At 43.8% G+C, this 24,002-nt stretch overlaps 2 protein-coding genes across 2 annotated transcripts in view; one reads left to right on the top strand and one right to left on the bottom strand.

The window, feature by feature from the left end:
• Positions 1-6,713, top strand: part of ROCK2 (Rho associated coiled-coil containing protein kinase 2) — a gene marked incomplete at its 5' end in the record, with an annotated part of 95,684 nt that extends 88,971 nt beyond the window's left edge. The window contains 3 exon segments of the mRNA XM_084262056.1: positions 384-597; positions 3,620-3,732; positions 4,944-6,713. Coding sequence (XP_084118182.1) covers positions 384-597; positions 3,620-3,719 — 314 coding nt within the window. The 3' untranslated portion in view covers positions 3,720-3,732; positions 4,944-6,713.
• Positions 6,714-14,727: 8,014 nt separating this feature from the next.
• Positions 14,728-23,792, bottom strand: SLC66A3 (solute carrier family 66 member 3; the record flags this gene model as incomplete). The annotated part of the gene is made up of 7 exons (XM_084261026.1): positions 14,728-14,937; positions 17,634-17,675; positions 18,833-18,953; positions 20,156-20,213; positions 20,852-20,921; positions 21,390-21,472; positions 23,650-23,792. 7 exons carry the CDS (start codon positions 23,790-23,792, stop codon positions 14,849-14,851), a joined length of 606 nt encoding a protein of 201 aa, XP_084117152.1. The 3' UTR covers positions 14,728-14,848.
• Positions 23,793-24,002: the final 210 nt, after the last annotated feature.

Genomic DNA, 24,002 nt, shown 5'->3' with positions numbered 1-24,002 from the left:
TGCTCACACTGTGTGATGTCACACATTGCTCTCTGAAACAGTAGTGCTAGTGGGGGTTATGAATTAACATTCTGTGAAGTCCACTCCTTGTGACTGGGGGTACATAGTTTCTTGGGCTCAGGCACACCTCTCTGTGTCACCCTTCCTTGGTTTTTCTGTGTGAGTGTGTATCTTCCACAGGACTCCGTTGTAACTGTAAGGAGGAGGCACTTGCCAGCAGCCAGGAAACTTTTTTGTTTGGCAAAATTTGGTTCACTTTGCTTTTGATTTCTTTGCTGATTTGTGTTGACTGGGAGAGTGTGGTAATCTGACTGCTGTTTTTTGATGTGGGGACACATTTAGAATAATGATACTAATTTTTATTTGAAAATTTCTTACCACAGTGTACTATGATATTTCAACGGCAAAGAATCTACTACTGTTAGCTAATTCTACAGAAGAGCAGCAGAAATGGGTGAGCCGACTGGTGAAAAAAATACCCAAGAAGCCTCCAGCACCAGACCCCTTCGCTCGATCTTCTCCCAGAACTTCCATGAAGGTACAGCCAAACCAGTCCATCAGACGACCAAGTCGACAGCTTCCTCCAAACAAACCAAGGTGACACAAGGGCTGCTATTTGTTGTTTTAAAATTTTACTACAGTACATGTCCTATATGTTGAGAAGGATAATGACCACTGACTACTGACCTGTGATTTAGCATGTCATCTTCTATAAACCTCGGTAAAGTTATAAGAAGAGACACTATGTTTGTTTCCTTGTTTAAAGGACCTCATATTACATGGTAGCTAACCCACGGTTGCTCCTATTGGTCTTATGTGTAATAAGCAGAGTTTGTAGAATCGTCTGTAGCCTAGTAGTTCCTGCAAACTGGCACCTGGTTGGGAAAATGAAGTTTAACTAGGCAAAGAGTCAGTGAGAGAGGTCTGAAGATTAAAAAAATACAAAGTTTACAAAGGATTAACGGTTTTCAAGATAGCAAATAATGTACCTGAATTGAAGTTGAGAAAGGAAGTTAGATGCTTGTGGTTCTAAGGAGCCTTGGAGATGATTAAGTACCTTCAAAAAACAGTCCAGAAGGCCTTACACATAGCAAAAGTCTTGTTTCTTACTGCTTGGTTTTGAAGCATGTGGTTGAATTCCCACCCTGCTCCAAGGTTAGACACCTGATTGCAGGTTTGTATGTTATTGAATAATTCATCTGACCGACTGTGTATCTATCTCTGCATCTGACTCCATTTACAGTTGATGTTTTTGGGATTTGTGTCTTCCTTATGCAGAAGAGCATGCTTTTGGGCATCTCCAGTGAAAAGCTAGTTCAGGTACATCTCACTCTTGCATTTGCCCAAGTGGATTCCACAGTTTGAATCCTGTTGCTGCAGTGGAAGGCACCTGTCTGAGCATCACTTGCACTTTTTGGAGGAGAGCAGGAAGGTGGGGTGAGCAAGTCACTGCTTGGTCAAGGAGCAGTAGCATTTACCAAAGTGTGGGAGAATTGGTTTCAAGTCCTTGTTCAGCCTAGGAGGACTCATGCTCCTGTCTCATGATTCCTAAAAGAATAGTCCTGTCAGGCTCCTCTGATTTGGGAAAAAAATGTCCATACAAAACTCAGTAATCTAGTGCTGGATTGGTTCTAAGGAGCAAAGTCCTGTGCTGTGCTGTGGAAACGATAACATTTGGCAGGTAGCACGTACGTGATTGCACAGTGTGGAATTCCTGGGGGTTTTTCTGTTACTTCTCTCATCCCCTAGAGAATGAGCTCACCCTTGTCTACATTAGTCTCCAGTTGCTGGCAGCCTGTGAAAAGTGTGGTCTGACTTGTTTCCTTGTTTGCAGTGTGCCAGACAGGCATTTTCCCTGAGAGGTAATTTGGCAGTGGCCAGACAGGCTGACTCGCCTTGTTTCTGTGACCACTCTGCCACCAGTATCAGAGCTGCCTGGCTGAAAACTGGGTTGGGTGAGTTGCCTGAGTTACAGTGGGGAGCACAGTGTACCCCTGCTCTGACTGTTGATGCTGCTGTTAGCCCCACCGATCAAATAAAAAAGAGATGTGTGGAAAAGCATAGTGAAAGGACTCAAAGTAACTGAATTTCACTTCCCTCCTGACTTCCATACAGGCTGACTTCTGGTGATTTACTCTACGTATTTAAAAGAAAGTCAAACCCCATAATTTCAATTTTAAATTATTAGATCTTTGGGGTTTTATAACCATGAAGGTAAAAAGGATTTTTCATCACTTTTCATTAGGGGATGATTATTGAAGATGGTCTTTTATGCAAAACTGATCAAAATATCAATGATAGGATTGAAGCATGAATCAAGGAATCATTCATGACAAATTGGGGTCAAGTAGAATGTTTTTCTTCTCCAGTGTTTACAATCTAATTCAGTCCTGATATTTCATTTCTTACTGTTGACATACAAAGGGTATATTTCAAATTCTGATTCTTCTTCCACAGCTACTCTCAGGCATTCTGAAAACAATTTTTCTCCTTCTAATACACTTCTTTCAGTCTTCATGATCTTTTCTACCAACTGCTTCCACAACACAGTATTTGCTCTTGCCATTCTTTTTAGCTGTGGTCCTCCACAGGAGGATGCTACGAATCAGTCTTGAAAGTTGGGGGCCTTAATTTGTATGTGTTTCTATTTATATGTTTCATAATGGTGGGGAAAGGGGGAGGATTCATATTTTTGTATGTAAACCATTTCATTTTTGCAGTGAAACTTTCCAAGTTAGCTTTGCAGATGTACCTAGCAGATGGAAAAGTGCAGTTCTGTGAGGTCGTGTCACCTATCACCTTCCTAATGCAGGTCTGTCAAACCAGCGGAAACGTGTGTGGATTTAAACACTTTTAATTAGAAGCCACATACTTAGAAATTACTGTAATTACTGTGCCCAGTTGATACCTGAATGGTGCTTTTGTTAGGCTGATGTGGAAGGGCTTACCGAATGGAGTAACTTATTTTCTGTGACAAACTTTATGAAGAGTGAAGATGCGCTTGCCAGCTACATGTGGGCACTGAGTGGCTGGGGACAAGCTGGAGATGAGCCAGCAGTGGGCCCTGGCATCAAGAGACTGGCACTGCACCAAGAGGAGCACAGCCAGGAGATGGAGGGAAGAGATTGTTCATTCCTTAGTCGGCAGGGAGGTTCTGCCTCCGTGCTTAGGCCTGCAAATTCAAGCCAGGCATTGACAAACTGCAGAAAGTATAGTGGAGGCAACCAGGATGGTTGGGGCAGAGGCTTGAGGAAGCTAGGCTTGTTCAGCCTGGAGGATTGACATCCCCAGCATAGCAGACTGCCCCTGCCTCTGGAGAGGGCATCAAGGAGGTGGAGCCAGGCTCTTCAGTGCTGCATTGTGGGAGGGTGAGAGGTAAGGGCTCAGACATAGCAATCTGGTAAGTGTTCCATACAACGGAATGATTTGTGAGGTACGTTTCCAGTGAATACAGTATTCCCAGTTTACATGAACACTAACTGCATCTTCACATTCCACAATGGGCAAAGGAAGGAACCACCCACCTTAACGCAGTCTGTAACCTAAAAAGGTTTAGTGGAATTTTGAGATCTTTTATAGAAGTGTGACACACATTAAACATCAAACCCTCCTGTTGCAGATTACTTGATCTGGCATTTAAGGACTGGGATTGGTCATTTGATGATGTTGATGATATTGATGGTGATGATGATGATGATGACGATGTTTTTGATTTCTGAAGAAGTATAAGGGGTAAATCTAGAGAGGAATGGATTTGTTTGCCTTTGAATACAGCATGCTATGTTGGATTTTGTTTCTCAAAGCAGAGAAAACACAAGATCTCATTTTAATATTTTAAACAGTAAAAATGAGATTCTGTTCGTGATGCCGATGGATTTTTAAAGGAGTCCTTTACATTAAAACGAAGTTGTTGCCTTTGTCAGTGTTTTTATTTTTCTAATTTTATATCTCTCTTCAAAATTCATGTCTGCCTGCCTGAAAAAACAATCTATTGTCAGAGTAGCTGCTCATCTGTAGTGGTAATGCTGCTAATCCCTGCGGGTGATTTTTGAAGGCTGAAAGGGGGAGCGTAGCAGTGGGATGTTTAGCCTCAAAACAGAATTGGTATTTACAAACACTTGTCATTTTTGAAGCTTTTAACATAAACCGAGTGGTCCGTGGCTAGCAGACATGAAATCACCCAAGTTGTGCATTTTGCTTTTCTACCTGTGTTATGAAGTGAATTTGACTTGGCTTTCCTCTGCAGTGCTGTGCTTTGTGGGTACCTAACCAGACTACGTAAACAAATGGGCTTTGCAGCTTCTGTCCTACAGCCCCCTTGGCTGCCTCAGAGAAACACGGCCGTTTCATTCATCTAACGCGCCCCACAGCTGGCTTCAACCTGCAGTGTGAATGGAGTGGAAACAGCGATAACCATTTGAGAGTTCCCTCGTGTTTAATCATCTTACATGCTGATGTGATGTTAACATAGGAAAAAGAAAACCCCGAATTCCTAAAAATTCTTTTAAATAGTATGTGAGGTGTGTCTCAGCCTTGTTCGAGAATGGGCGGTGGCAGCAGCACCCCCATTGTGGCTGTGCCCCAGCGGTGGGCTCAGTTAACTGAGATGCCAGCTCTTGTGGAATTCAGCTGGCTTAGTGTTTACAACAGAAGCATTACGTTAATTAAATATACTGCATCTTTATGTATTAAAAGCCTACAAACTACTAATCTTTTCAAAGTGACCGTTACGTTGTGTGCTCTGTACTTTACCCTCATACCTTACAAGGGGCTTGAAACGATTTGGGCCCGTAATGCATAAGGATGTCCTGTCCTTGATAGCGACGCTGTCGAATGGCGTTTCCCCCGAGCACACTGACGAGCCCATCAGGCTGCGGAAGTCTGGTTTTGTCAGGTTTTCACCCATCACCCTTCCTGACCAAGCTCCCCCTCTTCTTTTTCAGCTAACTGCTTCCCGGGAGCGCAGCCGCAGTTCAAGGTGATCGTTTTCTTCTCGTTACAGCAAGACTGAAACATATCCCGAAATATATTAAAAGAAAATCTATATTTTCCTGAGAGATTGTGCTATATATATCAGAGGTTTACATTTTTGCTGCAATATAAATTACTAATCTCTGAGGGTTTTCCTGTATTCTCCCGAGTGACTGATCAAATGAGGAATGGTTGGTAAATAGGGAAAGGATATGTTAGGTAACCTTTTAAACTCTGCTCCACAAAAGCTTCCTTGGCAAGACACATACACTACATTTCATAAAAGGATCAAGAGGAGTGAATATAAAAATGGAAGAATCTGACTTTCCAGCTTTTGTAAAGATGCCACCAGCATGTCTGCAAGAACAGGAGGAAGATCCACCATAGTGATATAGACTGCATCTGTAAGAAGTGACCATTATACTGTGTATATATATTGTACTGTAATACTGCAAGAGGGTTTTAAAAATCTTTCCACTTTATTTTTTTATGCTTATTAATCAGATACCGTTACTTAATTGCAGTTGCAACTATGCACTTGTATAAAGCCATAATGTTGAAGTTTATATCATTAAAACACGTCTATCAAAAGCTGCATGTCAGTGTTCAGCAGCTACTATAAGTTTGAAGTATCTACTAGTTCCAGCTACGTCATCATGGGCAGTCCTGTTTTACTTGTCTAATTGCCTTAATTTAATTTTTTTTCAAGTTTTTTGCCCATTCTCTCTATTTAAGGAAAAAAGAAGGTTTACCAGCTCTTAGGATGCGATTTTGCTTTGTGGCAGAAAAAAATAGTGCACTATTTTTACACCTAGTAAGTATATCAACGTCGGCCTACTTTGAATGTATATCGACTGGTTTTAAGGGTGGAGGAGTGTTGGTTACAGAAACAGTGTCTGTTACATTTGGAATTACCGTTTGCTTGTACATGTAACTGCTCATCCAGCCCTTCTTACGAACCTCAACATTAGTTACAGACTCGTATTAACCCTCATTAAGTGCTCTGAAACTTCGTTTTGCCTTGTTTTTGCATACTCTCCTAGATGTGGTTTTTTTTTTATTTCTGGGAAAAAAAAGAGAAAAAAAAAGAAGAAAAAGAATCTGTTACTATTTTTACATTTCACAACACAATATCCGAGGACTGTCACAACAGTTAAGAAAACTAAAACATACTGTAGATGTATTTTAAAGTTTTAAATCTGGTTCTCTAGCACATAGCTGTAGGCATAGATAAATAATTCAGTAGTGTGTTTTGAGAACTGCTAGCTGGGAAGAAAGGGCCTCAGAGGCACTTAATCTGACTTCTTTTTTTTTTTAACTTGGAGTTGTACAAAAAACATAATTTATGTGGGCTCATTCATGATGTGTTCATAATTATCCCAGAAAATGCATGTTTTATACAACTACAGTATGCGATGTTAAACATATTGACCGTAAAAAATGTAGTCTCCTATTTGGTCTCTTTATATATATAAATATATATATATTTAAAATATATATATATAAAATATTGTGTGGGAGTGCAGTAATTTAAAATATGATCTAACACTTCAATGAAGGAGGACATTTCACTTTAAAACTTTGTTTGTTTGTTTTTGTTTTTTAAAAAGAGTGTTGAAATGTTTGGAAGGATAGGACCATGATTTATTTAACACTATCATGAAAAGGTGGACTTGGAAACACTGAAATACTGAAAATTAATAAATATATTTACATTTTGTACATTACAGGTCAGCTTAACAGAGCCAGAATGTATTCAGTCTTCTATTTACGCACTCGCAAAGTAACATGTGGTTTGTGAGTTCTTCAATTCAGACCTAACCCTTTGGTATAACTTCTGTTAGGTATTATATCCCAGCGCACAGCGACAGTGGTTTCTCCCTGCTTGTTCCGATTTACAGGAGTACGGTATATTTCTAGGTAATGCAGATGTGCATAGAGTACAACATTAAAAATGTATACAGTAAAACTGTTTCCATTCACTGAATGCATAAATATTTTATATATATATAAAAAAATGTTACATTGTGGGAAGTTCTGTCCTTTTCTGAATTGGAGAATATTATATATATATATATTTTTAAATAAACTATTTGAGTAAGGTAAAATAGTCCCTGAACTTCAGAAGCTGGTAATTAATTGCAGTACTTAAATACCAGGGCAACGACTGCGGCAGATCAGGGAAGGGCAGCAGGGAAGGCTGCTCGTCGGGAAGCCAGGCCAGGGCCCTGTGTGAAGGGCAGGCTCTGCCGGAGCGGTGAGGCCTTGCTGGCACAGTGAGGCCTTGCTGGCAGGTGCCAGCGGGGGATCTCCCACACTTGTGCTCCTTGCCTTGCCCTCGTTTGCTGTGGATCCCTGTGGAGCCTGGAGTGTTACAGTATTTACTGGCCACGGTTTATTTCTGTACTTGAACGAATAGCCGTTAGCCCTACGACAGCAGGCTGTATGAGATGGTGTCATAGTATGGTATGGGCTGACAGGCAGCACGGGAGGGTTCTCTGGTCTGGCCAACTTAGCAGAGGAGTCCCAAGGCTTTTGAGGTTCCAGTGCCTCTAGGAATGGAAGTTCTACATCACTCCTCCACTTTCCTTAGTGCAACCTGCTCAATGGTTCGTGATGTGCATGAACCTTGCTTCGTACCCAGGACACAAAAGGCAAAGGTGTTCTTCTGTTCTTCTCATTTGTCCACCTGCTTGAGACAGATCTACAGAATGCACAGAACCCTTAAGCGTGAGCTCCCAGGGCCTGGGGTGGTTCCTTATTGTCCAGGGTAACCCTTTGAAATTTCTGAGAGAAGAGCCTATTTCTGAACTAAGGCATGGCTGTCCCAGCAAACAGGACACGTTTTTCTGGCCTGGATGATTTTTATCTATAGAAATTCTCCCATTGTGATTCCTTTTGTTTCACAAGGGTAAACAAATAGCATAGCCAAGCTGCAGAGTAACCTTCTGGAAGAATGAGGGGTCAGGCGTGGAGCCAGAAGCTAGAGGCAGTTGTAGGGAAGTTAGGCTTTGGTTCCCGTCCAAGAGCTCGCCAGCACGGAAGCTGGGCAGGAAGAGCCCATTGGAGTTAACAAAGACCTTCCTGCAAGGAGATTTCCACTTCTGTCCTGTTGTGTACAGCAGTTTCCTACTCCTAGATGTTCCTGCCAAGCTCAGCCTCTCTGCACTGCCGGCGATCCTGACCAGGTCTGTGTACTGAAGGAGACACTGTGTCTTGTGGGGCTTCGTCACACAGTTGATGCTGGGACCAAATGTGCCATGGACCATAGTACCACGTAGTTTTGACCTTAAAATGTCTTAGTTTCCCTCCCAGCTTTGGGAGAGTTGTCCTTGGAAGATGATTTTTATATATCTTGGTCTGGAGTGCTTTCAGCCATCTTGTGCTTGTGAGGCCATGTTTGGGGTGCTGCTGTGAAAAGGGGGAACTTGTATAAAACAACTTACCTGCCTAGCTCTGAACACCTCCTTACTCTGATTCTAAGGCGGAGAATGGATTCTAAGGTGGTCAGTTTAGGGAAGTGGAGCATTTCAGTCTTCTCTGCTTTCCTGAGTAGTTTTCCTCTGCATTCATATTAAAATACCAGTTAATTTGGTTTGTTCAGTGGGTTACAGTTGATCTTCAGAATATCTTGTGGATTAACACGTGCATATACTACACTTCAGGTTAAAAATGTTATTTGTAAGATAATCCCATGAACCACATGGATTATCAGTGTCCCATGGACCATTCTGAACCCAGTTCACATTCTGTGTTGGAGTTGAACTGGACAATGACATGCTCAGACATGCTCGTCTGAGAAACAAGAGGAGTCTCTTGCGACGTACGTGGCAGAAAAGAGCACTGCATCCAAACACACCAAATCCAGCTCTCCCCAGGAAGTACTGAAACAAATGGAGAAGCTCCCTGTAAAACCATTGCTCCTACCAGAGACTTAGAGGAATTTATTAGGACTGAGGTGCTAATTACCAGGCCTTGTCACGAAGATCAGAGGGTTGAATCTTTGCCCCTTTGTAGGCAGGAGCTATCGCTCTGTAAGGGTCAGGGAGTCAGGTTACTGCCTGGTACATGCTATTGCACATGTGCCACTGGATTCACTGCTTCTTTTGCTCCAGTCATCTTGTAGAAGCTCCTGGATTAACGTGATTTTTCAAGACAAAAGCCACAGTGAAAGGTGGCAAAATTACAGAGCTGTAGTCCTGCCTTGAAGTCTGGAAATGACATCTTCACCCTGGAAGGAAAGGGCAGAGCACAGCAATTGTGAGTCCCTGCAGCCCTTCTCGGGTTGCTTGGAGGAGGACAGGGGAACGCTTTCACAGCGGAGGCAACTGCACGCAAAGCTTCATAGAGCCCTGTTGTGAGGTCTAGGCCTTCAGCGTCTGTTAGGGGATGTGATCCCACCTGTGGGTACAGTTTTACATCATCACATCCCAGTGTGTCTCTTGGGTCATCCCGTTCTTGCCATTTGTCATCACCCTTGCTAGCTCTTTGAGATTTGTTTTGCCTGGGATGGCGCTGCATAACTTGGTGAGCACGGCCTCACAAGATTAAGTCCCTCAGGCTGGTGGGATTGCTGCCAATCCTCCTCTTTTCCTTTGGCTTGCCAACTGCTCAGACACTTGGCACTGAATCACCATGCCAACAGTGCGTCTTGGATACACGGTACATGTTAATAAGAAGTGAATTGGTGGAAACTGTTTTTTGGAGGTATCTGAGATACTTCTACAGTAACTGTTCTGAGTCAGAAGAAGCCAGGAACCCCACCTTCTGAAGCCTTTTCCACACTTGCTGGTATCTCTTACCTCAGCAGCGTTGCCTTTTTTCCTCTGTCAGCTGATGTGGTAGCGCCCTTCCCACGAGTCGGCACAGCCGCGCAATACATGGAAGTACTCGTTTGGGCTGCTGACAATTTGGGACAGCTGTGAGCTGAATAATGAAACAAAGCAGGGCATGAACAGAACAAAGGACAGTTTAAGTCACTGTCATAAGGTACCCCTGGTTAAACTTCATCTGGAGTATCCTATAATAGAACTCTTATTTTACCCTGAGCCAAAGCTCCTGCTGTTTTTCCAAGACGGCTGGTGCTTGCCCAAGCCACTTCCAAGGCAGGATGGATTTGTTGACGTCTTTAACTTGAAGATGTGCCTATGTCTGTCTTGCCATCAGGCAGGAAACGCCCAAGGTCCATTAGGACTTACGTCCTGAAGTCTTGCAATTGGATCCAGCACAAGCGATGAGCTGACAGGTTCTTACAGTGATGCTTCTTGTGGCTCCCAGACACATTTGACATCAACAGCCAATCATCTCTTGGAAAACTTCAACTCAAAATCAAGCAAATTATGTTTGGTACAAACCAAAAATGTAATAGCACCCTATTTTAAAGGGGTTTCCAGCTTCCTCACATTCCAAACTGGGACATCCTTAAACCCTTGTGAGCAATGAAGGAAGCATTTTATGTTCTGCTTTGTATGTAAATATGAATCTGGAAGGGAATGGAACAAAGCAGCCCAGAAGGAGCTAACAGGGAAGTCATTTATCATCATAGAAAATACATGGCTGGGAAACTGCCACATTTGAGCTGATCTCCACAACTGTGTAGCTTTTCATTTATAATGGTTCTTCCTGTGCGCTCCCAGGTGTCCTTTCCTTTTTTCTACACCCCCCCTGCCTTTTACATATGTATGTTCTTAAATGGATGATGATTGTCTGGTGCAGGAAGACTAATATTACCTCTTTTAAAGGAGCAAATGAAGGCTTTCTGCAAGTTGTAAGCTGGTTAGGACCTTATAGGTAATTATGAATTGCTGTCTCCAAAGAGTCAAGTGCTTTAAAATCCATCCTGAAGGGTCCAGTGTTTGAGGTGTGCGACCACCTGCCCACCCCACTCCTTCCTCTCCTGTTTCTTTTTTCTGCTCAGATGAGCAGAGCCAGGCTGGGGGAGCAGCTCTGTGCACAATGGGGACAGGCCAGGCAGTAACATCTTTTGCTGGAGAAGAGTAACGAGAAGAAACACATTTGCATCCACATGGCTTTATGCAAAATGCTCGGGGTTACAGGGGCCATAGGGTGGGGGAGATGGTGGGTTGGGGAAGATTGGTGGGTTTGTATTTGTGTGTCACTGTCCCCTGAGGGCAGTTCACAAACAGGCAAAACTGCACACGTCTGCTAGTGCCTGCCCTCACTTCCAGACCTGCTACCTGTAATCTCACAGGAAGTGATCACTCTCTCATACTGGGAGCTCTGCCTAAGCACGGCTTGTGCTGTTAGCACAGTCACAGTGTGTCATCTCCGCAGCTGGAGATTGGGGTGGTTCGGGGCTGTAATAGGTTCCCATCTCGCCTTTTCACAGGCAAGAAGACTGACACTTCACACTTCATACCAGCCAGGACGGGCAGGGCCGTTCTGCCCCGGGAGCCTGCTGTGAGCTGGTGCGGTTCGACGCCCAGTGTGTCCTTCCCAGACCACAGTATCTGAAGGGAGGCGCGTTGCTTCCAGCCCTGCAGACGGGAGTTACTCACACACCCCAACAAACCCAGGGTGCTGTCCCTGCCGGCCAGGGCCCGCAGCTGCACAGCGCAGCAAACAGCCTGCTTGTGTCCCCCCATGCTGCTGAATGACAAGTTTAACGAGATTTGTCCTCCCCACCTCCTCTCATCTAAATCTATTACCTTGATCCGGCTACTCAGAAGATTACAGTTTATGTACCGGAAAACCCCGGGGTCTCCGCTTGCCCAGGGCTTGCCCAGGGCCTGCCCGTACTTCTGCCTTACAGAAGTGAAATAAATTACTCTCTGGGTGGGGAAGAAAGGAAAAAATCACAGAGTGTCAGGGGTTGGAAGGGACCTCAAAAGATCACCTAGTCCAACCCCCCCTGCCAGAGCAGGGTCGCCCAGACTAGATCACACAGGAATGCATCCAGGAGGGTTTGAATGTCTCCAGATAAGGAGACTCCACAGCCTCTCTAAGCAGCCTGTCCAAAGGCTCTGTCACCCTCACAGTGAAAGTGTAAATACATGAAACTGTTCACTGCTCCCTTCAGATTTATTCCATGCCTCTTGCAGCCTGAGTGAGGACTCATGGCCCAGCTTTCCAAGTCCACAGGAAAGCTTACCTTACTTAAGATTGTGAATTATCCACATTTGTTTCTTTCCTTCAGTCTCTTTTTTCCTGCAGGTTTCAGAGATGATTTATTCTCAGTACCTGGAAAGGACTTTCCTTAGATACATTTTATGATGGAACCCCTCCCCTGCCCAAACTTGAAGTGCTGATCCTCAAACTGAAAATGGAGTATCTTTGTTTTGCTATGCCATGGCTCAGGGGTGTGAAAGATGTCAATAACAGGGTTTGGAACCTACACAGATCTTTATTGAGAAGAGGCTTTAATTAAAAAAGTGAGATGAGAAGTAAGTGTGATGTTTTCATTTAAGATGCTGGAGCTCCTTAGTGTGTTTGTTACAAGTTAATACACAACCTGATGCCTCAAATACTAAGGCAAAAGCTGCCCATTACAGTGATGAGTACTTCCACACACGGAAATAGAGCGAAAAGTTAAATGTAATGAAAATTAACTGTAAGAATAAGATTAATCAGTCACAAAGAACAGTGTTTATTAATGTGACCTGGGAAATGTATCATCTGCCACCATTCAACCACTTCAGCTATTTTGTGCAGCTTGAGTAATGCCAGTAACAGGATGTTTACAGTTAACCCACTCAGAAACATCCACACGCTCTACTGGAGCAGTAAAAATCCTCATCTGTAAACATGTTCTCTGCAGTGTGAGACACCTGAAATCATATGTCCAAAGACGTACCTCCTCCCTTCCCTCCCCTCCAACACCCGGGCTTACGAAGCAGCTACGTTTCCTGATGGTGACAGTCTCAGCCCGCTTGCTGAGGGCGGCTGTGGAAACATCGGCTTTGGCAGATCCCGCTCTTCCACAAGAGCCCCTTGATTCAGCGTGTTGCAAGGAAAACCTGCCTCAGAAGCAGTCAGCACAGCCTGCCCACAGTTTTCAAGGGCGTCAGGACTAAGGGAGCCTCAGTTTTAGCATGCCCACTGCTCTGAAACAGCGTATCGTTTCATTGTGAGAGCATAGTAAGAAATGAAGGCAAGCTGTACGACTGCTGCTGTAACTTTTGGTTAGAAAGGCAGGACTCCCAAAAGCAAAATCCCCCCTTAACAGTTCTCCAGAACATCCTTTTCTCTTTTACAATAAACCTCCTACAGACCGACTAGCATCTCCCAAGTAGAAAGTGAAGTCTTTACGTTCTTCAGCACACTGGGCACAGGCAGGCTAAAAACTGACAAAGCCCAGAGCGACATCACCCCATCTCAGTGATCGCTGAGATGAGCCTGTGGTGACGCAGCAAGCTGCATGTGCAAACAGGTCCCTGTCAGTGTGGGTGGCATGGGGGGGCTCCAGGTGCCTCTTCAAGAACTGCCTGAACACAGTTAAATCTGTTGGTCAAAGTGTCGTCGATTTCTGCACACTCCAATCTCCGCTGTTCTCAAAACAGTGTGGTCAGAGAATGAGAGCCCAGGTTGAAAAAGAGGAATTCATAGCCAACTTTTCACTCTTATCCTACTAAAACCGGGGTGTGTTGAAGACAGTGACCACGGGTATCTTGTACCAGCTGTATAAATTGTAGTAGTGAAGTGTTGCATGTAAGAGCTACATGCCTGTCCTCATTTCGCCCCAGCCGACAGCTAAGCCCCGCTGAGCCCCACACAGCCACTTGCCCCCACAGGAAACACAAAGGGAAGACAAAGGCAGCCCTGGTCAGGGGAGGGGGATAAGGGCAGTTTAATGGGAGAGCAAAGGGAGGGAAGTAACAGTGACAGGGCTTAGTGCAAATACACAACTCCGGTGACACGCGATGAGGTTTCTCACAGAACTGCACAACTCAGGCCATGCAGCTCAGGGCCATCCCGAAGCCGGACTGTCCCCAAACTGCACATCCTGGAGCTGCCTGATCCTCCCCCACCAGCCTCCCTTTATGCTGAGCATGACATCATGAAACGAAATACCCTCTTTGGCCAGTTTGGGTTACCTCTCCCCTCCCACCTTACTGGGCACCCCCACCTTCTCCTTAGCAGGGCAGGCATGGAAAGCTGGAAAGCCCTTGACTGCTTGGCAACAGCTAAATCATCAGGGTGGTATCAGCACCCTCACCCTGACTCCCAGCCACTCCCAGCCCCTGCTAGAAAGAAAATTAACTCTACGCTAGCCGAAACCAGGACAACTCCGAACTGGATCTGGGACTTAGTAAAATGCATTTGGAACCTTATTTTGGATCACGCCTTGACTCAGATTTTCTTCATCCTAAACCACTCTGAAGATGTCCCTGCAGGGGGGGGTTGGACTAGGTGACCTCTAAAGGTCCCTTCCAACCTAACACATTCTATGATTCTATGATAGTTCATGTCAAACTAACTGTGTTACTTGCAAGAAGACGACAAACATCTGTCATTTTTCAAACCCACAGCAGATGCAGAAAGAGGAGTTAATATGTTGGTACAAAATTACTCTTGTATAATTGAAGAAAATTGTTTATATATAACCAGAAAGTACTGAAGGGATATGAGAATATACAAATATCTAAATACAAAATACCTTTTTCCTTTTGTAAAAAAGCCAGAGAAAAATCTGAGATGAGTGAAACTTGTCTTAGATGATGAATAAAAACATGTTATTTAAGTATCTTACAAGAATTATTTCTAAAAGAGAATAAGAAGGGCTGTACTAAGGTTGCTTAGGGATAAAAACCAGGCTTAAGAGTGAGAGAGAGCTTCCTCAACCTTTGGTCTGTTGTTTAAACTTGGTTGTGTCGGGCTTTTTTTGCTGGTAACAACGGTGTGTGCTGATGGGCATCTTCTAATCAGTCTTTTTGGCTTTCCTGTAGCGCAGGATTGTGGCCGTGACCCAAATATTGAGAATGAGCATGACTATGAAACGGATGAGAACTAAAAAGGAAGAAAAAAATATTAAAAAACCTGTAAGCACAAATAAAATTAAAAAAAAAAAATCAACTGCTGTCATTTTCAGAAGCTGGCTCCCATTCTGCAGCTCTTTTCAGTCAATTAGTTTAAATTACAATGTTCAGGAACCCAGAAATTCTGAAAGTAAACAGAGCATTTAGCACTTGTGAGTGATATCTGAAACATCACACTACACTACCTTTAATTCTTTTGTTACAAAACCAGGAGGGCATATAAATTTGAGTAGCCTCATATAAATTTACATTTGCACCTAAAATGAAACTCCAGGCTGCAGCTCACATGGACGTTCTTTATAGCTGTGTGTGTTGTTTATAATAAAGGGACTATTCCCTGCTGCCATCTGTGAAGTTCAGATTTCAGGGAGACAGAAAATGCTAACTTAATGACTTTAATGAGGAAGGGGAAATGTGACAACTGAGAAAAAAAGCAGTTTTCAGCATCTTGATTAACTTTCCACATTTTTTTAAAGCAAGATAAGCATAGTGCCTCTGCCCAGGAGACCACAGTGTGAAGTACAGGGATATCTAGTGTCCAGTCAGATAATGGAATATGCACAGAAATGGACATGATGCTTCCCCCCACCCCCAAAATCTGTGATACCTGACAGGTTCGTACATGTGTATGAAACCAACACAGCAGATGACACCAAGCTGGGGGGAAGTGTTGATCTGCTGGAGGATAGAAAGGCCCTCCAGAGAGACCTGGACAGGCTGGATCAATGGAGCAGAGGCCACTGGGATGAAGTTCAACATGGTGAAGTCCTGCTCTTTGGTCCTAACAAATCCAGGAAACACTACAAGCTGCACAGATCTGGGGGTGCTTGTTGACACTCACCTGAACATGAGCCAGCAGTCTGCCCAGGTGGCCAGGAAGGCCAATGGCATCCTGGCTCGTATCAAGAATATTGTAGCCCTCAGGACCAGAGAGGTGATCATCCCCCTGTACTCAGCTCGTGTGAGGCCGCACTTCAAATACTGCATTCAGTTTTGGGCCCCTCACTACATTGAGTCATTGAGTCATTGAGGCCCTGGAGCGTGCCCAGAGAAGGGCAACCAGGCTGGTGAAGGGGCTGGAACACAAGTCTTATGAGGAGCGGCTGAGAGAATTGGGGTTGTTTAGCCTGGAGGAGGCTGAGGGGAGACCTTATCGCTCTCTACAACTACCTGGAAGGAGGTTGTGGTGACCTGGGGGTCAGCCTCTTCCTGCAGATATGTAGTGATAGGATAAGGGGGGATGGCTGTAAGCTGCACTGGGGAGGCTCAGGTTAGAAATTTGGAGAAACGTCTTTCTCAGAAAGAGTGGTGGGGCATTGGAAGGGGTTGCCTAGGGAGGCGGTGGAGTCACCATCCCTCAGGGTGTTCAAGGAAACATTGGATGAGGGGACATGGTTTTAGTTGGTAATATAGGTGGTAGGTGGACAGTTGGACACAGTTAGATGATTGTGGAGGTCTTTTCCAAGCTTAATGATTCTGTGACCATGCCAAAGTGTTCAGTCTTAGCCATTAACTGGAATATCTTCCATGAGAGCAGCATGGTATAATGCTCACTGTCATCTCTTCCACATTCCATAGTGTATTGTGCTATATTTTAAAAAGCAGCTTTAGCCAGAGCCAGCCTTTCCCTTTCACTGTTTCTCTTCTCCCCCTCAATTTACTTCTCTCACTTCTAATCAGCGTGTGTAGCTGTGGGTGGACTCAGTAACTGACACGGATTAAATTTCTGCATGTGCACTGCACCATTTTTTGGTGATTCAGCTAACTGCACGGCAAAGAGAAAGCTGCACGCACAGGGGTGAAGATGCAAGACTGGAAAGCAGACTTCCCTTTTCCAGTGAGAGCCACTAGAACTGCTTGGAAAACCAGAGCCTTACTGTGCTGCAGAGGACTGCTTAAAAAGAAATAAATCCATTCAAATGATGGCTCTGATAAAATACTAGTTTTGAACCAGAACAAGCATCCAACAAATAAAGTACAAAGTGAGTTTGTTACTGTTCTTACATCTACCAAGTCTGATTTTCAACCATTTAGTGAAACATCTGCTGTGCTCCTCAGCTCTTTCAGTTCTGTCAGAACAGTAAGAACCAGCTAAATAAATTTGCTTTTTAATAAAATCAGCCGAAAGTTGCATATTTTAGGCCACTTTTGTGAGTTTCTTACCAGCCTACTGTTTCATTTGCAGCCTGCCATAAACTATCTGAATGTCGTGCCTGAAACTTGTATTAGTTTTCCAGAATTTCTTAATGTGCAAACAACACAATAAGGAAACACTTATTATGTGAAAAGTTATCACTCAAGTCTTAAGGATGTATTAAGCTGAATTTTACTAAATTTACTCATGTATTTAAATATTAAAGATTTTTAATGTTTTATTCTGCTATTTTCATAGTGAATTAATTTTGTAGTGCTTTTGCCTTTGGAAAAAGAATAATGGCTCTTGGACCACTTGTAACCATGTGATAAGCATAAGCAGGTGGCTTGGCTTTACTCATTTGTGATCCTGTGCTACATTTTTAGCCGTAACTCCTTCCCCCACCAGGCTAAACCACCATGCTCATGGTTTGTTCCTCTGAGATCAGAGGATGGGTTTTACAAACCAGCTGAAGATGAGGATGACAGGCAGCTGCTACCTCGGAAAGGTGGGCAGTTCCATACTTTACTCACCTGCGAGATCATTCGTAGTCATTACAGTTGTAAGTATTCTTGCTGTAAATTGAATGAACTCTGATTAGTGGATTGACATGTTTACACCTTCAAAAATGATGACATATCTGGTTTTCAATAGAGAATAACCTTGCATGAATTACATACATTGTATAGACACTCCCACTCTTAGTACAGCCACTCTTCACTATTTCAGCTTCAAAGATCGAGTTCTCAAAGCTGTATTACATTGTATTTTTTACTGAGAAAAGGGTCCTTTTTACTGAGAAAATCACTGAGGGAATGAAAAGGTTTGTATCTATCTACTTCACCAGACTGGAGGTGGTTTACTGCTTCTCTCTCTGTTCAGCCCACTCTTTCAGTAGCTGATCCTGAGCTACACCCACAACTGAGTCAGCGTGGCTTACCACTGTAAATGCTCACATGCATGCTTTCAGGCTTCTGCAAATCCAAGGAATTCAGCTTTCCTTCCCACAACAAATCTAAACATTTGTTATTTTACATTTGCAGCAGACTAAAACCGTTTCCAAAGTTTGTTGCTATTGTTCAGTGAACGTTCATTGACTTGAAAACATTTGTTTCACAGGGGAACAGATCCAGCATCACTATGTTTTACAGTAAGAGTCTTTTCGGCAAGTTTTGTGAAAATGAATATGACAAAGGCAGTTCTGACACTCAGCTGTAGAACTGTTCATGCAGACCACTAAGTAACTAACATGCAAACTGCACAAATCACTGTTCTTGGTACATTCCTAAGTTGTCCGCTCTTGAGAAATACAGAATGAAGTGAGCAGTCATGGAGTTGAAGGTGCTTATAATTAAGTGAGCATTTATTTGCAAATTATTTTCAGAATAAGTGTAACATTTAGCAGCTCTTCCTTCTGGATCACTAGTCATTTTATTACATCCTAGAACACAGAAATCTTTTCTTTCTGAAGATACTATTTCAGTTATTTCAATTGTATCAGGCTCTTTTGACCATATTTGTGTGTTTTCTAAGTCAGTGCCACTGTGACTGAGCTGCAACGATGAAATGATTTCAAGAGACCACGAGTCTTGAAAGCTGGCACTAAGGGAAACTACGTAAGATTTTTACCTACAATGATTGAGTAAGGCTCTATAGAAAGAGGTGCAAGGAAAAGGTATGACTTTAAAAAAATGAAAACTCAGTGCTTCACACCAAGTTGCTCACAGCTTACTTGCGCAGGTATATGCAGACATACTCCAGGTCAAGGCGCTCACTTGTCCAGAATCTTTTGTCTGCCAGAGACACCGCAGCTGAGCCAGCTTACTGGCTGCACTGATCAGCGTGCACAGATTCTGAAAAGCAGGTAAGAAAAAAAAAAGAGAGAAAGAACCTCTGCCATTGTATTATCCCAGTGTTACACTGTGGGTGTTAGGTTGTAACTTAGCTTTTTCATTTAAAACTGAAAAAAACCCGACATTTTTTCAGTACTCTACAACCCAAGAGTTTCAGCTTCTTACTAAGGAACCATGAAGCAAAAACTTAACGCTGGCAGAAGCGAGGAACTGATGCCTGAGGTAAAGTTGTTAACTACTGCCCAGGAAGAAACTCACCGAGCACAACAATTGCTACTGCTGCTGGCAAATGCTTGATAGAGGCAAATAGAACAAGCAGCAAAGAAATAGAAATAGCTTCTCAACCTGCTACATAAAACTGTTCATGAGAGTTAGCTAAAATGAGACTGATCTAGTCTAAACAGCAAGGTTGATTCAGACCATCTGTTACCATTATGTCTGGCAAACAAAACCATAAAAGAATGAGAAAACTGACAAGAATGTGTGGAAAATGAGTCCAATTGGTGGGAAAAAGTAATGAAGGGAACAGACTTTTCACCGTGTTGTCCTTTTAGGAGGGATTTCGCAGAGCCAGGGGGCAGAGGGTCTCTGATACGTCTGGATTTCCCTTTCAAGTAAGAATCGGTATTAGGTTTAGAAGTTTTTATCCCCATTTGTGTCATCTTCTGCATTAGCAACTCCAGTTTATCTCAATTACACTTTCTCCCTCGTGATAAAAAGGGCAAATACCATCATTAGCCTGCATAAGGCATTATCAGATTGTATTTTTCTTGCAAAAATCTAGGACTAAAGAGGAAAAAAGATCTTGTCAAATATATGACTCCTTATTTCAAATACTTTGACTGACACTCCATAGTTTTCCTCTCACATTAAAGGTTTATTAATGGGGATTATAACATTAGAACTAAAGGGGAAATTTTTTTTCAAGATCTTAAATTGATGCTAGTTTTAATTAAGGGACTACAATTAACAACTTTACCTCAGAACATTTTTTTTCATAGAATCTCTCTATTGCCAGAGCAATGTTTTCCAGCTCTGCAGAGAAGTGAAGCAGCTTTATTTGAAAACTGAGGTTGTCCTGAAAGCTAACCCAAAGGATTAATTCCTTGGACAAATATAGGAGAGATTTCACTGATCAAGATATCAAAAGAACCCATTATTTCATATGTGGACATAATTTCAAATAATCATGCAACACTTACCATGGCCAGGTCTATTATCCACTTCCGCAGGGTTAGCAGGTACCATCCCCCCCAAAATCTTACATTATGTTAAGTTTCATAGCACTGAAAATTCTAGGACAGGCTTGCCCCTGAAACTTACCAGGGAATTAGATTTTTTTTTTAACATCTGGAAATAATTTTATTGAAACTTTATAAAAGACTGTGCAATCTAGATAAAATATATTAAGCACTGGTTGAAACACTAAGTGTTCCTATTTTTCACGCTGTCTTTGGCTGAACAGTGCCTGGAGTTGTTCAACAGCTGCTCCAAAGCACAAGACTTGAGGTTCAAGCCCAAATTCTATTTAAAAAAACAACATTCCCCCCACCCCGCTACTCTGCTGCATTGATCATAGCAAGTACAGTCTGCATGGGTAGGAATCAAAGAAAAAAGATTCATTATTTCCTCACTGAACCTCTAGCAAAGATGTAAATTAACAATTGGTCTTACTCCTCTTTAGTTGTGGGCCCTCTAAAACAAAGCTACATATAAAGCTCATTTCTTGTAGAGATTTTACTGTGATCCCAGAAATCAGCATGTGAATGTGGAGTGCATGCTGGGGGTGGCTGACAATGATTTACAATGGTAGCACGAAACAAACGATGACACAGATGCTGTGTAAAGAACTACCAAACAAGCTACATAAACCAAAGTGAGCAGAATTCAAAGGATACGTGACTGCATAGAAAAAAGCTCGTTTTGTGTTTCCACTGAAACGCAGAATAAACAAAAGGAGAATGGCATCTGAAATAAATAAAAGATTGCTCGTCAAAGAATGGAGAGAAAGGGCCCAAATGCACTCCTAGACAGTTCCACTGACGTCGTGCCTACAGAATCTGTTTTCCTACAGGTTTTGTCTCTGAAATTTGATTAATGTCCAAAACATTGCAAGCTCCAAAATGAAGCTTTTCTTAGAGTCTGGAGTGTTTATAATGCCCCTCTCCCACATGGAGTCACGGGATAAAGGAAGAGATTACACTGCAACTTCATTGTGTGTTTAACTAGATCTGTCTCCTCTACCAGACCATATATTTCTATAAAATGTATAAGAATTCAATTACATTGGAGACGTTCACTCCCTCTTCCCCCTAAGTCCAGCTAGAATTGGTCACTGGGTTTGCATCACTGCAGTGAAGCACTGTACCCACACATGGAGCCTTGGAGTGCTGAAGGAGTCCTGGTTTATTTCCGAAACATGGCTTAAAAAATTACCTTGTGCAATGATGATGGGATACTCCAGGTATGTCTGCAGAGGGTAATCATAATAGATCTGGTACCTCAGAAACACAAGGAAGCTGAACAGAAAGACACAAAAGAGTGTGACCGCAGGAAGGGACAGGACAGCTCCTTCACAACATCCTCTTTACCGGTTTGGCTGTGCCGAAGGGCTACGCATACTTTTAGCCCCTTCTGTCTGTCAAATGGATTAAACAAACATGAAAACATAGTGCAAGCCTGATGATCCTGTAGTCTATTTCTGTCACCATCAAATAGAATAAGATACAGAGAGTTGCCCACACTTCTTGTGAAGGTCTTTGTGCCACAGTGTGTAAGGCGTAATTTTATTAATCACAACTGATGGGAAAGAAACAAAGACTAACAGATCTAGACAGTACCCTTTTCTGCAACTGCCCGGGCACCTCTGGGATAACTGATATCTTTATTTAGGTCTGTAGTTCAGTCTGTACAGTAAGCAGGTTTCACAAGGGTAGAAAACACTTTCCAAGCTGTCTAACTACACTGCTGTAAGACTGCCCAGTGAAGCTGTACTGGTCATCCAGTCTGTTCTTAAAGTGCACTTCAAGGCTGCAGAGAAAATTGAAAGGGCATCATTTTATATAAGGAAAAATCGGTGGTTTCTGGAGTAGAAAGGAACTGCCTGCCTTGTAAGAAACTGGCTTTTACAGTATTCACAATTTAAATATCTGAACTTCCTAGAAGTTTTATTCCTTGTAGGGCACATCATACTCCTTGCCACCAGCACCATGCTTCCTTGTCACACTTCTGCCAGGTCACTGCATTCTGACTCTGCAGAACCATCAGTTTGCACCAGTAGCTCCAAAGCTCTCCGCAACAGGACCCAAAGTTATTAAAGGCAACAGAATTAAGTCTACTAAATAAACAATCAGTCCCAATAAATGTTTAAAAAAATCTTTGCTGCAATTCTTACAAAGTAGTTTCACACAGAGCAGGCACAGCACCTGCACCGGGGTGGGTATTGCAGTTAACATGCAGGTGCTGAGGAGATATTTATGGCTTCTCCATGCTCATCTGAATCACTATTTATAAAGAGTCTTTAATGCACACAACACACATGAATGATTTTATAATGCTACCACAGCTTTTTGGCTGGGGTCATGGGGTAAGCTCTCTCTGCTGGAACTAGAATTTTTCTGGCTGAGTTGCATGTGGGCAGTGAACAGACACAGGGGAGACCAAAGGGGATTCTGTACAGCTACGTGCAGAGATGTCTACACACCTGAGCCTCTGCAGTGTCAGACTGCAGGCAAGGCACACGTGTTCAGAAATTACACACTAGTTTTGTGAGGTGATTTTTCTGAACAAAAAGCCCTTTTTTAGCGTGGTGCAGAGAGCTAGCAGCCATCCGACTGAATGTTCTGGCCACCTACATCCCTCAATTTGGCAAATACAAGGCTCTTGGAGGTATTTTCTCTCACAGTCTTGTACCCACATTTACATGTACACGTAATGATTTTCTGTTTATGTTTTCCATTCCACACATCTACAAATCTACTCCATGTAAGCTTATTACAGACTGAAAAATCTTTGGAGTTAGACAAGGTTTGTAATTTACTTAAATAACGATTATGTTTCCCTTATTGGGGTGAGAGAAGCCTGTCTAACTGGTACAATTACCTGCCCAACAGGGCGCACAGACCATTTAATCACCGAAATACAGGACTTAAACCCAATAGTAGGTGCTGTCTCCAGCTATGTGGGTGGCCCAGGTTGGTTTAGGGCAAGTTTTAAAAAAAGTTTCCCTATAACCAGCAGTGCGGAAACGTTTCAAAAAAGGAAGTTTCTGCTTCAGAGAGTTCCTATGCTCAGTGAAGGCAGGGTGAGGCACCTGCCTATGGCAGGCATCCGAGGAGCTAGCAGCCTCAGTGCAAGCACGCCACGTTATAAAAAGCGGTGGGTTTAAGACCGCAGAGAGCAGCGACTGCTCGCCGCCCTCTTCAAACAGCCGCTCCACACAGCCCAATACGTGACCAGAGCTAAAAAGGAAGGAAGGAACTCCACCATTAACTACCGCGGCGCAGGTCCCCCCGCGGCCCCAGCGCCGGCCCGCCACTGAGGGAAGCGCGGCTGAGGGAAGGCGCTGCCGCCGCGGCCCAACGGCCGCTCCCGCCGCGCGCCCCCGGATGCGCGCGCAGGCCCCGCGCCCCCGGCGGGGTGGGCGCCATGTTGCGGCCGTGTGTCGTGCCGGGTGCTCGTTCCGCCGCCGCCTTACCCGGCCAGCTCCAACAGCAGGCTGCCCACGCTGACTCCCCGCGCTGACCTAGCCGCCAGCACTGCCGCCAGTTGCGGCAGCTTGATCACCGCGCACACGGCCCAGGTGCTCCAGTGGGCCAGCTCCAGCAGCGTCGGTGCCATCCTGCTGTGCTGCGCACCCGCGGCAACCCGGAATGGGGAACCCGCGGTGCGGTGAGGCGGGGTGGAGCGAGGAGTCTACCCGACCGGCCCGGCCCGGCCCCGCTGGCGAACGGGCAGCAGTCACGGAGTGATTATGGCACCCGCGCTGCCCGAGGCGCGGGGCGTGGAAGCTTGTGAGGAGAGGAGATCCGGGCCCGGCAGCCGGCATCC

This window comes from Gallinula chloropus (genome assembly GCF_964237585.1).
Source record: "Gallinula chloropus genome assembly, chromosome: 3".
NCBI lineage: Eukaryota > Metazoa > Chordata > Aves > Gruiformes > Rallidae > Gallinula > Gallinula chloropus.
This window is presented reverse-complemented; position numbering and strand designations above follow the sequence as displayed.